The sequence below is a fragment of the Pundamilia nyererei genome, unplaced genomic scaffold, assembly GCF_000239375.1.
Source record: "Pundamilia nyererei isolate P.nyererei 1_Seehausen unplaced genomic scaffold, PunNye1.0 scaffold00064, whole genome shotgun sequence".
NCBI classification, from domain to species: domain Eukaryota; kingdom Metazoa; phylum Chordata; class Actinopteri; order Cichliformes; family Cichlidae; genus Pundamilia; species Pundamilia nyererei.
In genome coordinates this window covers 1,477,422-1,492,229 of record NW_005187465.1, presented here as the reverse complement: position 1 = coordinate 1,492,229, position 14,808 = coordinate 1,477,422, and the positions used below count along the sequence as shown (strand labels likewise).

The 14,808-nt window shown below is 40.7% G+C and overlaps 2 protein-coding genes across 7 annotated transcripts in view; one reads left to right on the top strand and one right to left on the bottom strand.

The window, feature by feature from the left end:
• The window catches only part of wdr44 (WD repeat domain 44), a 10,976-nt gene extending 6,647 nt beyond the window's left edge, over positions 1–4,329 (top strand). The window contains exons 11-19 of the mRNA XM_005735638.1: positions 1,127–1,253; positions 1,339–1,455; positions 1,542–1,664; positions 1,782–1,973; positions 2,103–2,204; positions 2,679–2,794; positions 2,942–3,069; positions 3,152–3,286; positions 3,380–4,329. Coding sequence (XP_005735695.1) covers positions 1,127–1,253; positions 1,339–1,455; positions 1,542–1,664; positions 1,782–1,973; positions 2,103–2,204; positions 2,679–2,794; positions 2,942–3,069; positions 3,152–3,286; positions 3,380–3,468 — 1,129 coding nt within the window. The 3' untranslated portion in view covers positions 3,469–4,329. The remainder of the gene's footprint in view (positions 1–1,126; positions 1,254–1,338; positions 1,456–1,541; positions 1,665–1,781; positions 1,974–2,102; positions 2,205–2,678; positions 2,795–2,941; positions 3,070–3,151; positions 3,287–3,379) is intronic.
• On the bottom strand, positions 4,009–13,570 carry LOC102208701 (U2 snRNP-associated SURP motif-containing protein). 6 transcript variants are annotated; one of them, XM_005735473.1, is made up of 25 exons: positions 13,465–13,570; positions 12,595–12,646; positions 12,272–12,356; positions 12,031–12,142; positions 11,465–11,568; positions 11,261–11,328; positions 11,047–11,144; positions 10,887–10,951; positions 10,641–10,806; positions 10,358–10,557; positions 9,861–9,904; positions 8,316–8,420; positions 8,166–8,232; positions 7,877–8,046; positions 7,623–7,785; positions 7,435–7,514; positions 7,252–7,339; positions 7,026–7,154; positions 6,714–6,903; positions 6,389–6,469; positions 6,249–6,312; positions 6,018–6,162; positions 5,682–5,792; positions 4,843–5,015; positions 4,009–4,758 (listed from the first exon to the last, which is right to left on the bottom strand). In XM_005735473.1, the coding sequence occupies exons 3-25, from the start codon at positions 12,347–12,349 to the stop codon at positions 4,644–4,646; spliced, it is 2,616 nt and encodes an 871-aa protein (XP_005735530.1). In that variant the 5' UTR covers positions 12,350–12,356; positions 12,595–12,646; positions 13,465–13,570; the 3' UTR covers positions 4,009–4,643. The 6 variants fall into 6 exon arrangements, with proteins under 6 accessions (XP_005735530.1, XP_005735529.1, XP_005735531.1 ...); XM_005735472.1 differs by lacking the exon at positions 13,465–13,570 and adding an exon at positions 13,261–13,442; XM_005735474.1 differs by lacking the exon at positions 13,465–13,570 and adding an exon at positions 13,286–13,442.
• Positions 13,571–14,808: the final 1,238 nt, after the last annotated feature.

Genomic DNA, 14,808 nt, shown 5'->3' with positions numbered 1-14,808 from the left:
GTGTGAATGTGAGCGCAAATGGTTGTCTGTCCCTGTGTGTTAGCCCTGCGACAGACTGGCGACCTGTCCAGGGTGTACCCCGCCTCTCGCCCTATGACAGCTGGGATAGGCTCCAGCGACCCTGAAAAGGATAAGCGGAAGCGAATGGATGGATGGATAGCAAAGAAACGTTTTTAAATTTATAGTATGGAACCAATAGTTTCAGCAATCTCCCTCCAGGAATCTGCTGACATTTGTGAGTGTTTATTATATTGATGCTATGATTATTTTTTTTATTATACTGACATGATGATGGGTATTCTCTCAGTGATAAATTCAAAAGCCCTGGCAAAAAGGTAGCTGGAAATGCATACAGGGACTCTAAACAGACTGTGTTTCCCTGATATGTAGCTACATTTCTAGGGAGGTGCACGTCAGGTTACACCTTAGGCTTTCAGAGGGGTTTGTGGTTACAATGTAGCTATGGCATAGATTTCCCACTGAAGCATAAATCCCCAGTAAGAAATAGGAAAAGGTCAAGCAAAGGACCTGAAAGATGCAGGACCTTGTGCTGGTCCATCACCTGATCACTGAAGCCTCATCAGAAATGGTCTCAATGAAAGGTTGGCTGTCAAGAAGCCATTCTAAAGGAAGGAGAATAGGGAGAAAAGCCTGAGGTAAGCCAAGTTACACAGAAACTGGGCTGAAAATCAGTGACAGCAGGTCTCATGGAGTGATGGATCCAAATTTGGCATTTCTGGTTTAAGTTGTCAGTGTATATATGGAAGGGATCAGGAAAGGGGTTGCACAACGAGGATGCGGCCAGTGCTACTGGAGATCAAAAGTGAAGACAGAAAAATCAGATTTTGACATATATTTCTGAACATGTGGCAGTCAGTGTAACAAAGCATACCTGGATAGAAGAACGGAGTGAAACACTATCAGTCAGCTTTGAATGTCCTTCAAGAGGCCTGCAGAACCATTCCTGAAGACTACTTAAAGAAATGAGCAGAAAGCTTCTCAAGCTGCCAACTCTGTTTTTGCCCTATATACTGCATCTGATGTATGTTTACACATGCTTTAGTAAATCGTTTGTTACACCTATTTAACATTTTCCTAGCCAAATATAAAGAAATTAAGACTCAAGACTTTTCCAGAAGATGTTCAAGTTCTTGTTAGAGAAACCTTCCTTTGTTTTTTCTTCTCCAGGTCGAGTGTCACCTTCTCCTTCTCAGGAAAGTTTATGTTCTTCTAAATCTGACACTGAGACTGGGGTGAGTGATGACACTAACACAAAAATCAGACATTTTTAAGCCATTTTTGTTCCAGATGTGTACCTAAGTGACATTTTTATTGTAGGCGAGTTGTATTCCAGAGGACCCAGACACGGAAGATAGAAATGCCCCTTTCCGTCAAGTCCCTTTCTGCAAGTACAAGGGTCACACGGCTGATCTGTTGGACTTATCCTGGTCAAAGGTGATTAAAGCACCTTGTTAAGTTTTTCTACCCCCACACATTTTCTTCTCTCTTGTCTCATCTTTTCCAAAAAATTTTTTGTCTAGAACTTTTTCCTGCTCTCCTCTTCCATGGATAAAACAGTCAGGTTATGGCACATATCCAGGCGAGAGTGTCTCTGCTGCTTTCAGCACATTGATTTTGTCACAGCCATTGCTTTCCATCCCAGGGTACGTTAAGTCACCTTGCATTACTGCTCTCAGCGCAAATCATACATCTATTATTTTGTCTCACAGACTCCATTCATAGTACTTTTTTTTTCCTTCTTTCTTTTCCTTGTTACCCAGGATGACAGGTACTTTTTAAGCGGCTCCCTAGATGGAAAACTACGGCTCTGGAACATTCCAGATAAGAAGGTGGCTTTGTGGAATGAGGTGGATGGCCAAACCCGGCTTATCACCGCTGCCAACTTCTGCCAAAATGGGAAATATGCAGTGATTGGCACCTATGATGGTCGATGTATCTTCTATGACACAGAGGTATACACACATACATTGCTTCATCCAGCCAATACATGGTTTAATTATTTCTTTATAGTACTTTTTTTCATGAACACATCCATTCAAATATGAAGCAAATGCATTTTTCTGTTTGCACCTTGTTTTTAGCGTCTGAAATACCACACGCAAATTCATGTGCGGTCCACCAGAGGAAGGAACAAAGTGGGACGCAAGATCACTGGCATTGAACCTCTGCCTGGAGAAAATAAGGTAAACAGCTGGCCATCACTACAAATACGTCTGCGGTGGGTTGTCAATAGGGCTTGGTAAACTGCGGTTTACTAGACCATCTTTATTTCAAGGCTTTCATAGCTTAATTTTTCAGATTTAAAGAGAATAAAAAAATATATATAAAGAGAAATAAAATATTATCTTAATATTTAAAGATATTGGTCAGTAAAACTTTGAGGGACTGACCTGGAGCTGTTGGGTTTTGCTGAATTGCTGTTAACATTATGATGGTGTAGATGTTAATAATTAAAGTCTTGTTTTTAACAGCACAAAATTTTGAGTCGAAGTCCAGGGCAAACTTCAGAATGCTGATAGGCGCTGGTTCATTGAACTAATCGATGGAATACTTGATTACTAAAATAATCGACAGCTGCAGCCCTAGTCGTCAGTGTAACAATCGTGTCTGTAAGACTTGTGAAATGCCAAATGTTGAACTGTACCCTTTGCCCATAGATTTTGGTGACATCAAATGATTCCCGCATTCGCCTTTATGACCTGAGGGACTTGTCTCTATCAATGAAGTACAAGGGTTATGTCAACAGTAGCAGCCAGATTAAGGCCAGCTTCAGGTAAGGGTGTACATTGCTTCTAGTTTTTGTTTTTTGTCAGTTTCTAACCTTAAGCATGGACAAAAGCTCTTTCTGTTGTTGTTGTTGTTGTTGTTGTTGTATTGACACAGTATGTTGCAGTAAACCTGTTTGGCCTTTTTTCTGTAGTCACGACTACTCCTTCATTGTAAGCGGCTCAGAGGACAAGTACATATACATCTGGAGCACTTACCATGACTTGAGTAAATTCACATCTGTACGGCGGGACCGCAATGACTTCTGGGAAGGGATTAAAGGTAACTGTGTTTATGCTAAGTGGCAAACACCGTTTAATGTAAGCAGCCATTGGGCCGCCACTAAAGAGTTTTTCTCTTTCAGCACACAACGCTGTGGTTACGTCAGCCATTTTCGCACCCCACCCAGGCCTTATTGTCCCACAGGAGAGTGGTGCAGAGAAGCCAGAAGCAGAGTGTAAGAGCCTGGACTCCACAGACTCTGAAACGATACCCTCAGGTATGCCCCCTTTAATTTGCATAGGACTCAAGATTTCTTAAAACATCACAGTTCAGTGTCGTAAACTTGCAATGCCATTTTCTCTCTTTGCAGGAGCATTAAAGACAGATCACACAGAAGTTCTTCTCTCCGCTGACTTCACTGGAGCCATCAAGGTTTTTATCAATGTAAAAAAATACTGAGCATTTTAGAGGCTCTTGGCTCTTCAGGTTCAGGCCCATCTATCAGTGATCAGTCCTAAAGGTTGAGGACAGCTTGTCTCAGAGCCTTGTAAGGTCACTAAGTACCTAATGGTACTGAGACAAAGTTGTCTGTAGTAGCGGTTTTTGGTAAACAGGGACCCTAAAATAAAAGGGAATAGGTGGAATAAATAAACTGTAAATGGACAAAGTGAGGTTCCTTACCACTTTTTGTTTTTAAATCTTTGATACCAGACAACTGTGAACAGTTTGGTCTGAACGAAAGATCTGGACATGTCAAGCGTGAACAGAAACTAAATCTGTTCAGATACGCACGTGTACATTTCAGGCTGTATGGTCAGGGCTGAATATAGCTAGAAGACTACCTGTAACAGTATGGGGCACCTTATGCTTTCTTTGGCTACCACATTTCAGAAGAAATTTAGAGAAGCAAGGCACTGATGTTGGGCAGATTTTCATGTCTTGTGTTAAGACGCATTTGTCTCAAGGTGTCTAAAGATGGACTGTAATGTCATTTACAAAATATTCGTGCCTACAGAGTCTAGATTGCTTTCTAAATTACACTTCTAAAGCTTTCCTCTCACTTTATCAGACATTTCAGCAGATAACAAAATTTTCAGTGCAGGAGATGTGTGGCTACTAATGATCGGGGCTGGGCATCTTAAATCTGTGTTTCAGAACCAGTATTGGGTCAAATACTTTTGATACATTTCTTTGTTCAATGAAAGCACATTTCATTCTATAAAACAGTTGTGTAAATTTACTGTGTAACATTGCATACTTAATGCTTTTGTAAACAAATGCTCTATTACTTTCCTCAATAAAAATCCACACAAACTAAAAGAGTGCTTGTCGACAAGTCATTAACTTAACATTTTGATGCTTTTTCTCACGAATCATCTTACACACACGCTTCCATCACCAAAGGTGATTTATTTAGTGTCCGAACTTTACAGCGACTTTTGTTTGTTTTAAACCAAACATTAAAACAAAAATAAATATAATTACAGTGTTCATTCTTCATCATATAAAAGTGTACTGAATCTTGCATGGAGTGTTTTAGTTATGACAGAGCAGACGTGTTGGTCTGTTTGAAAGAGCGCTGCAGAAGTGCACTGTGTTACTTTGTGGACACGAGCACGCACTGCAGAGCTGAGTCAATGTTTGCTCTTCTTTGCTTTCTTGTGTGAGCCACGGGGTGACCGTGACCTGGATTTGCCTGCCTTGTGGTCCGGAGATGGTGATCGGGAACGTTTGGACCGTTTGGGAGACCTGAACAAAACAGAAGATAAAATACTGACTTTAAAGATAACACTCAGGATGGATGCTACTGCAAAAGCATCACAGTTGACTTACTTTAAAGGAGAGATGCTCCTTGATTTTCGGGCCTGGTGTCCAGGGTCATTACTACGTCTTCTATCCCCATCGTCATTTTTTCTGCTCCTTTCTTTGCTCCTCCTGTCGTCCTTGGACTTTTCTTTGGATTTTGATGTTGATCTCTCATTCTTCTCTTCATCTTTTTCAAACTCCTACAGGACAGAGTAAAAACATCCCTGTTAATTTGTAGTTATCTAAAGATGTAATTCCCTAATCAGCTCAGTCAGGTTTAATGGGAGTTTCTTTCTAGGAGGTTCTATAACAAGTAATTTTTTAAAAACCTCTTTTTGTCATCTTTTTTGGTCCATGGGCAAAAGCAATAAAATGCAGAATTATTTAAACGCAATTAAGCTGCTACATTAGAACACAAGTCCAGCAAATTCTGCTAGTTTTTTTTCCCCCTCTTGAGATCTCCACACATAACATACCCAACAGAGCAACATTTCTAGTAGTGAATATGAACCGTGCCACACAAAGCAAATTGTGCACAAACAAGAACCAACAGCACCTAGGTTAAAATAAACTGCAGCTACAGTTCCTTACCAGTAGATGGTGCAAGATTGACAAACATTTACAACTCTGCCACTAAATCATTATTTTAACTGTACTGACCAATTTGAACTAATTTTGTTTCTTTTTTTCCCACTACACTGTTCATTATTAGAGGATGTGCTTCTATTATACATGAGTGACTTGTATTTTGCTTAAAGTGGGGCTCTTTTGGGGAGAAAATCTGAGCACCTTTTATTCCTCCACAGGTAAAACACAGTGCAATGTAATTTTAAAGCTATACTAATTCAAGTGGCTCATCAACCCACCTTTTGTAGCAGTTTGTTTCTGTAGTGCTCCACTTGTTGCTGTAAGCTCATTCCAGACTTCCTCGGCCTTTTGCCAGACTCCAGCTCATCTTGGATCTTCATAACCTTTACCTGTGTTATAGTGAGAAAGCAAATCAGTTCTGAACATTTACCAACTATAATCTGACTTATTGTCCAACATGCCTGATGGTGGTACTCACAGGCATCAGGTATGGACTAAAACAGTTTATGCCTGCCTGAAGTTTTTTTTTTTTTTTTTTAAATAAGAACTAAAGGTACACAGTTTTCAGCAAATCTGACTCATACAAAGATGCTTTTGAACAACTTTTCACTTGCCTCTAGCTCTCTCAGCCTTTTCCTTTTGCTCTCAGACATCTGAAAACTTCTGAGCGAGCTTTGAAAAACTGCACTGTCATAGTTCGATAGACTGGAGGAATCGGCACTGCTGTCACTCTCCGAGTCTTCGTCTTGCGAGTTGCCACTGTTGACAGGCATTAGATCCATTTGACTGCAGTCTTTCTTTTTTTTAAATAAATGTACACAGGAGGCGAGACACTCGGGCCTTACCTCACGTTTGCTTCATCGCCGCTGTCTCGCTCCACCACAGTGTCCCACTTAGATTCAGTCTTTGCTATGAGAGATAAGAGAACAATAAGCACGATGATCTGGGCAGATTGATGATACAGTAACATCCTGACAAGTCTTACCTTGAGAAAACACCCCAGTATCAGTAGTCTTCTCCCACTTAGATAAAGGCACACTTGAGACAGGAACACTGCCTTCATCCACTGGGGAGATAAAACAGCCACAAGGTTAGGACGGGGACAGGTCATCCTTGAAAGGCTTCCAGTTAGATCGTGATAACAGTGAGTTTGCTCTTTAATGACTGAGAAATACAGCACAAATCTGTTCCTGCTGAGATCGAGATGCGCACTCGTTACTCAGGACGTCAGTGTTTTGATGTATGAGCTGGGTGGATTATTGACTTTTTTGGTTTAAAAAAAGAACACTATTAATATGCTGTGGACTCACAAGGCATCCCATCAATGTCATCAGTGGTGACCCCTAAGGGAATACCGTCTATGTCATCAACAGGGACTCCATCCAGAGGGTCCCAGCCCATAGGGCAGCCATCCAAGTCATCCACAGGAGCTCTGTCCAAAGGTATGCCATCTATAGGTGTGCTGTCCATTGGTGCACCGTCAATATCACAGGATACTTCCTACGAAGAGACATGGAAATGCATTTATGTTGAGGTTCATTTACTTTTCAACAAGAAGGGGAGCCTATATTGTTGAAATGGCATCACCAACAGGCAGTAATAAGGGGTGTAATTCAGCTAACCTCTGCCATCTCTGCTAGCTCCTCCCCTGCTTTGGCAAAGCCGAGAAAGATATTCTGAAGGTGGATTAGATAAGGCTGTGGGTAAATGGCCCAATCCTCCCAAGCTCGAAAACAACTCATGACCTTTTGCTGTGGAGAGAAAGAGATAATATGCACATGAAAATGTTTTGTTGTCCTATTTTTAGTAAATGTCCTTGTGCGAAAGGCAAGCGGATTCCATGATTACCTTAAACAGCTCAGCCTGCAGCCTGGCTTGTATGTTTTTGTGCGCTGCGTTAAGATCTCCAAAGATCTGTGGCAGCTTTGCTTCAAAACTGGAAAGATGAGGGGAAAACTTTAAGATGGTCAGACAAAGCTGAAATAAAATGCGATCAGAGTGCTCAGGCCAAACTTAGGGAAAGTCTCTTACTATTTCCGGTAATACGAGGCACCGGCTACTTTGGCACATGAATTGTGCAAGATGTCTGACACAAGGTACAATCTGGCGATCTGTGAGATTGAAGTGGACAGAAAAGTTCAATATGACCTGGTTATTGTAGCTTTACAGAGATTCTGTGTAACACGTGTTTTATATAAAGATATAAGGAAGCAAACTGCCTTCTTCTGAAGGGACGTCTGGAGCGAGGAGAAGGAATCGGAGACATGTCCCACTACTTCCTCTGCTGCGTCCGCTCGGTCAAGACAGAACATCATGGCATTGGCAATGTCTTCTCTCCCAGCAGCGAGCTCCTTAAGCAACATCTCCAGCCTCTGTCTGTGCCTGAAAGATGTTTACAGAAGAGTCATGTTCGTTCAGTTTAACTGAAGTTACAAGTGTAAATAAATGTCGCCGTGACCGCTAGATGACTTACTCGGCTCGGAGTTGCCCTTTCTTCACCTCCTCCTCATGGGAAACATCATCTTCTTCCTCTTGCCTTTCTTCACTTCTCTGAGAGTAGCTGTTTAAAGAAGGTGGTCTCCACAAAGAGCCTCCGCGAAACATGCGAAAATCTGTCGTCCTCCACTCTGTTGGGGACTCTCCCTGAGGTACGGATGAAAACCAGACAAATTTTTAAAAAAAAAGAAAAGATGATTTAAATCCACATGACCCCGTTACTTCCGGTAACTGTTCAGAAACAAGGTTTTGCAGAAACAGAATACCTGAAGAATGGAGAAAAGCTTCCAGCGATAGTACACATGATCTTGGCTTTTGTTGTCAAAAAGGAATCTGAGACAATAACAGATAAATCAAACACGATGCAATTTTCTCTCAACTTAACACCAACACGGGCCCAAGTGCTGCAAACATACCTGTAATGTGGGTTGTTTTTCTCTTTATTCATGATTATGGCTTCAAACACTGGACCTTCACGCACCACAAACTCTATCATCCTGTGAATAAGGAATAACAGATTCCTGTGGGGACAGAGAGGCGCATCAGAGCCAGGTTTAAGATTAAAACTCATAATGCACACTCAAGCATCTCTAACAGTAAAAGGCCCATGAATATTATTGGCAGACTAAATGCTGCTCACTCTAAATCAAGATATACTGTGCTTATGCATGCCCAAATATAATAGGAAAACCACACGTGTGGGCCTGTCTTTTTTCCCGATAACTGAATGTAAGAATGGAGAAGAAATGACACAATCACAATAACTTTTCATGGCTCACGTTGCAAAGCCCCAATTCAAAGTTTAACATTAATCATGAAGCTTCAAGATGCCAAATACGCAAGAATCCTGATGTCTTGCTATATTTGACTCATGCAAAGCTTTGAGAAGAAAAAACAGTAATTTATTACTGTTTTTTAGTTGTCAGGGTTGCCAAATTTATGACATCCTGTAAAAATCTTGCTGTCTGAAATGTCTGAAAAAGATGTATCCAGTGGTTACTTTGGATTGGGGCTGCAGACCTGAAACCTGTTTGAACTTGATCAGTGTAGACTGTGTTCATGCAGTTATGTCTGCCACTATAGTTACACTCACATATTACTCTACTATGACCTGAAGGAGCTGCTGGCTTGATTTATGACAAAAGTACTACTCTACTGACATCTGACTTGAGAAAAATCAGCATGCCTTCTAGCTGTATCGTCTGCAGTGTCTCAGCCTACCCATGGGAAATCCAGGGTTTAAAATACAGATACCAACGGATATTTACAACAATTGCAATTAAGTATTTAACAGAAAAACTAGCTGACAACTGAATGACATGGTGGGAACAAGATGAGTTTTGATGGATTTTTAATAAACTGAAACAAGAATTGCATGTAAACCTCAAGCCATGACATTTGACATGTGTGAGGAATTATCCAAAAGTTCTGCAACTCTGCCCTTAAAAAGCAAACACCAGGCTTAATTTAAAATTGGCCCATCTACCCCTTTCGAGGTTGCTCTGTAGCTCTGGACTGCTTCCAGTGTCGCTCAATCTACAGAAGGCCTGGTCTGACCAGTGCAGCACACTGATGAGGCAACTGTGTTTTTTGGCCACAACAACAGTCTTCACTAACTGCAAATGGTCAGAGCACGCCTGAGCATGTAGCCTTCTAAAAACAGCAGCTCTGCTGGAAATGGTTTACTGCTTCCCAAGGAGAGGGGAAGGTGACCAAATTTAGATTTTTATCATCACGGGCAGAGTCACACCTCCAACAAGTTGCAGATGTCAAAGTATCCACCCACTTACAGCAACTGTAAAACAACTGTGGGATGCCAAGTGTATTTCTAACAGCCCTAAGACCTGAGACTTCCTGCCACAAACAACACATCTGGATAAAAGAACAGTGCACCACAGCCTCTCGCTTATAACACTTGTGTTACAACAGCTGGGCAGTCATAGTAAGAAGAGTGTGTATACCTTTCGGTTGGGATAACCACTTTGACTACGGCTTCGGACAGAGTCTGTTTGTGAAGTCAAACCAAATAGTGAAAACGTTAAAACGTGAGCACTTGTACAGATGAAACACTGCAGGATACATACAGCATAGAAAACGGTGACAGTATTAACGATCAGTGAAAAGAGATAGGGTGACACAGCTGTAGGACTCCAATGAACTATTGTAAAATACTACACAATCTATACAAGCTGAGCTGATTCGAGTAAATAACTGTGACAAATAACTTTTCAAAGCACACATTTACCCTGACTTGGTCACTAGCTATAGTTTCCAAACTTAGATCAACAGCAGGAGTTTCCACAATAAATAAGTAAGTAAATAATAATAATAATAATACTGATAAATCTGCAGGTCTTTAAAGAAACAGTTTTCCTTTAATTGTCACACTCTTATTCCTAATTCATTACATCACCATACAAATGCAGTTAACACCAATTACTTGTGGATGAGATTTTACCTTGTCAAGCTCTTTTTTAGACATGCCCAGCGGCTTGGTGAAGTCATTGCGGAAGCGATCCCTGGGCTGAGCATTGAAAGGCAGGCCGGACGGCGGCGGCGGTGTGACTCTCACTCCCACCGGCGTGTATAGTGGCTGAGGTGGGATGCGAGCTGGTTTGCCCCATCCCAGCTTCATCTCAAACCCCATAATCACTTTACCTACAAAGCAAACCATATTTCATTGTGCTGTGAGAAAAAAGGCTGTGATATGTAACAGGGGTATTTTTAAGAGTCACCTGTACCATCTAGTGCAGCCAAGGCTCTCTCCGCATCTTTCCGTGTCATGAAGGCCACGAATGCTCTGTTAGAGGTTCTGCAGCGCTCCTCGTCTGTTCGGGGCCACATAATCTTCACACTGGCCAGGGGACCATACTTGCAAAACTCTTTACAGAGCATTTCTTCATTCATCTGAAAAGTAGTAGAAATTTAAAGCGAGGGTCGTACGTGAGCAATATGTTGAACCTATGCAAGTCTGTGTGGACCTTTACCTTTGGACTTATGCAGTTAATGTAGAGATTAGTGGTGGTTGGCACTGTCAGGTCATCATATAACGCTGTAGGGTGAAAAAGGGCTTGATGTTAGGTCAATTTAAAGGTTACCAAATTGATTCAACTAACAACAACAGTAATATCAAAGGAGGGGTTTTACTTGATCGTCCTGATAAAGGCGTGTCCAGATCTCCATAATGTCCTCCACCGGAGTCAGTTTTCTTCCTTTTATGTCTCTCCTCACGCTCTTCTTGTATTCTGTATCCCCACACATGAAAACAGATTTACATGTCCCAAGAAGATAAACATATTTCACAGAAACATGATTTCTAGCACATTTTTGAAAAATAAATTAAAAAACAAAATCAACTTACAGCTTAAGTTCTTCCTTGAATAGTTCGAGATTACTCTTCTTTTTCTCTTCTGCCTTTTTTTTAAAGGTCTATCAAACAAACAAACAGCTGGTTATTAAAAACGTTCAAACACTGAAAGCTAAGGCTAATAGGACCGTATTTTTACATTAATACTTAATCAGATATTATGCATTTGATCCAAAATAAAAAAATGAATAAACTTACAGACTTTTTGCTTTCAGCTGATGGTGAGACATGCTGGGACACGTGGACAAACTTGGTAGCAGGTTGGTAGAGCTTACTTTTCTTGACCTCTGCTGCTTCCTCCTCTGCAAAGATTAAGACAACCCTCGAATACTGATCCGGCTTATTTATGTAAACGCTTTCATTGTTATGACTTGACCCTGAACACCATTCGGACAGAAAGTGGCACTGGTTCCAAAAACAATTCGTATAAACTCACTCACAAGTGAACTAAATGAGATGTCTGTTCATATAACAATACGTTGAGCAACTATGTTCAACTATAAGTAATCCTATAGTCCAGTTCTCCCAGAGTTCACAGAGTCTCTGAATTTTATTAAACCATCACAAACATGTGGCCCTTAAAAATGAAGATGGTGAACTATTTCACTGCTGAGTCAGGCACTCAGTTCATTATTATTATTATTATTTTAAACATGCAACTTGCAATCAGGCTTGGTCCTGACATCCCACTGCTGAACAAAAGGAACATAACTGCAATGTCGCTAAATCACATCATGATGCTTGTGAAAACCCTCGCTGCTCACCTTTAGTCGCATTCACAATACCTCCACGGACAAAAGTTTTCACTCTGCTTTTCTCGCTGGTCTCAAATGAAGCCAGAAATTCTTCAAACACCTCTGCTGCTTTTTCTTCCTCCTAGACATACAAGGAAACACTATTTGTATTAATTCATTACCATATGATCTTAATAAGGTTTTATTTCCGCCAAACATTCAAAAAACACTCTCCATCGTATCTAAATGTTACATCGCAAACCCCCTGCACCTTTTTTTTGAGCTCCTCTTGTTCCTTCTTTGTGAGTGTTTTCAGTGGAGCTGCTGGTTTCCCCTTTCTATCTGCCATGCTCAAGCTGCAAGCAGTACATAATAATACACAAGGGTGGAAAAGTTCATGTTAAAATGCCTTTCAATTGGTAGCACAGAAGCAATTGTAGAGCTAGCACTTTCTTGTAGCATTTTCATGCTTTGATAATAACAGTAAATCTTAAAGAGAGCTCCCTGATCCAGTGGGAGGAAGAGCCCACAGCAGCAGACATGCACTGAAGGGCAAAGCAATAGAAATCTCTGTCTTCTGTTGAGTCATCTTACCGATTTAGTGTCACTTATGGCATCCTTTCTTTGGTAAGATATTGGATACAGACTATTAAAGGAGAAAAACACAGAGTATTAATCGCCAAATAAAATAAACAACACACAGGCTTAGAAAAAACTAGTGCTACTCATCAATAACCACACACAGTGCTAACCTATGGTACCAGGGGGGTGGACACTGGAGTGTTTACAACCCTTAAGTTTGATAGTTAAAGCCAAGAAGATGAAGTGCATTAAACTAAGAGTCTCTTTGAACAATAAACATGCACTACTTAAACAGAGAAGCTGGTCAGGTCCATCTGGAGCAAATAAACGTGTTTAAAAGGCCTGGACAACACACAGGCTACCATTCCACTTTGCTAATGTTAGCTAACGAATAAAGAGCTAGCCCACCCTTAACCTTCACATGAATAATGCTAGAGCTTATATTTCCTCTGTCAACCTATGACCCCAACAATTCAGTAACTCGGACACATTTGCATCTTTCATAATCGCAAACACCTCCCTCAGTGCTAACACTCACACAGAGCTCAGACACTCTTAGCTAGCTAACATAACTGTCTCTTTATGTTGTTCTGAAACGCCGCAAAAGCGCCGACTGACCGCGCAGGACAGCGTTTAAACCACAGTGCATGCACACAACCCGATATAACCGCAACTTACAACGTGTGTTAAGCTATTGCTTCACCATTTGTTTGCGACTGACAAGTGGTTTTTTTTATCACATCGTGCTAGCACGAAACGAGTGGAGCTCCTGTGAGAGGACGCCTGCTCTTCTCTGCTCGGTCCGCAGCTTAATTAAAGGAGTCCGTATCTCTGTGCGCTCATACTCCACTCATTACGGAGACTTCTCTTTCTTTCATCTACCTGCTGCTACAGTTTTGCCTCCTCACGTCCAGGTTTGTGGTGGTCACCGGCTGTGGGGTTTTCATAAATCTCATAAATGTCAGTTTGGGGTTTAAACAAAGAGAGAGAGAGAGAGACCCCTTTATTTATTTATTAAAGTGCAAGAGGCTGATTTAAAGCACTTTTGAACACCAGTGGACAAAAGACAGTCCGAATCAATTACTGATTATATGTGACACGTGTGATGGAAAATATTAAGGTATATAAAATAATTATAATAAATTCAAAACGTGCCCCGATCAATCAAGCTGCAAAGCAATTGGTGGACCTTGGCTTACTTGTTTTCATGATCATTTGTACCCATTATTATCCAGTCCAATCCAATCCAACTTTATTTATAGACTTTAAAACATAGTTACCAAAGGATAGCCATAAAAAACAATAACCACATATTAAACAAAAAGGAAAAATAAATAAAACATACTACAAACTACAAAGAAAAGATGTACAATAAATTAAAATTAAAATTAAAAATACATTAAAAAAATTAAAACTAATCAAATAACTGACTAAAACTGATTAGAAGCCAACTCTGATACTACTCCTAAAATGCCTTGAAGAAAGTGTGTGTTTTTAAACGTGATTTAAAACTCAAGTGTTAGGTCCAGCCTAATATGGAGGGGCAACGTTGCTGTCGTGGCAATTTGGGAGCCACACCAGCAAAAGCTTGTCCCCCCTGGTGTTTTTTCAGACAAGGAGTGACTGGTCCTTGTTGTCCACTTTGAGGAGTGTATATGTGTTGAAGGTCTGCCAGGTAGGAAGGAGCTAGGCAGCTAAATATTTTTTTAATTAATTCTTAAATGGACAGACAATCAACGTAAAGAGGCAGGACCCAAGGAAATATGTTCATGTTTAGGTGTCCCTGTCAGCAGACAAGCTGGGTTTTTGGACTATTAGTAGGCACAATAATGAGGCCTGATCAATACCAACAAAAAGTGCATTACGGTAATCAAGGTGAGTGGTCACAAATACGTGTAAAACTGTCTAACTCACAAAAGTGATAAAAGACACAAGTTTAGAGAATTGCCTGAGATGAAAACTGTATTTATTTTGTCAATTTTAAGATTTATGCATATTTTTACCCCAAGGTCGGTAAAAACTGGTTCGTGAATCTGACAGTCATCTACATAAAAATGAAATGAGACATTGTGTTTGTTAAATGAGAGCGCATCAAATAAATAAAAGAAAGGGGTCCAAGGATGGATCCTTGAGGTACACCACATGGGAGGGAGATGAACAAAACTTACCAAGTGAGACAGAAAAATATCTGTCAGGTAGGTATGACTTGAAGCAGTAAAGGCAGGA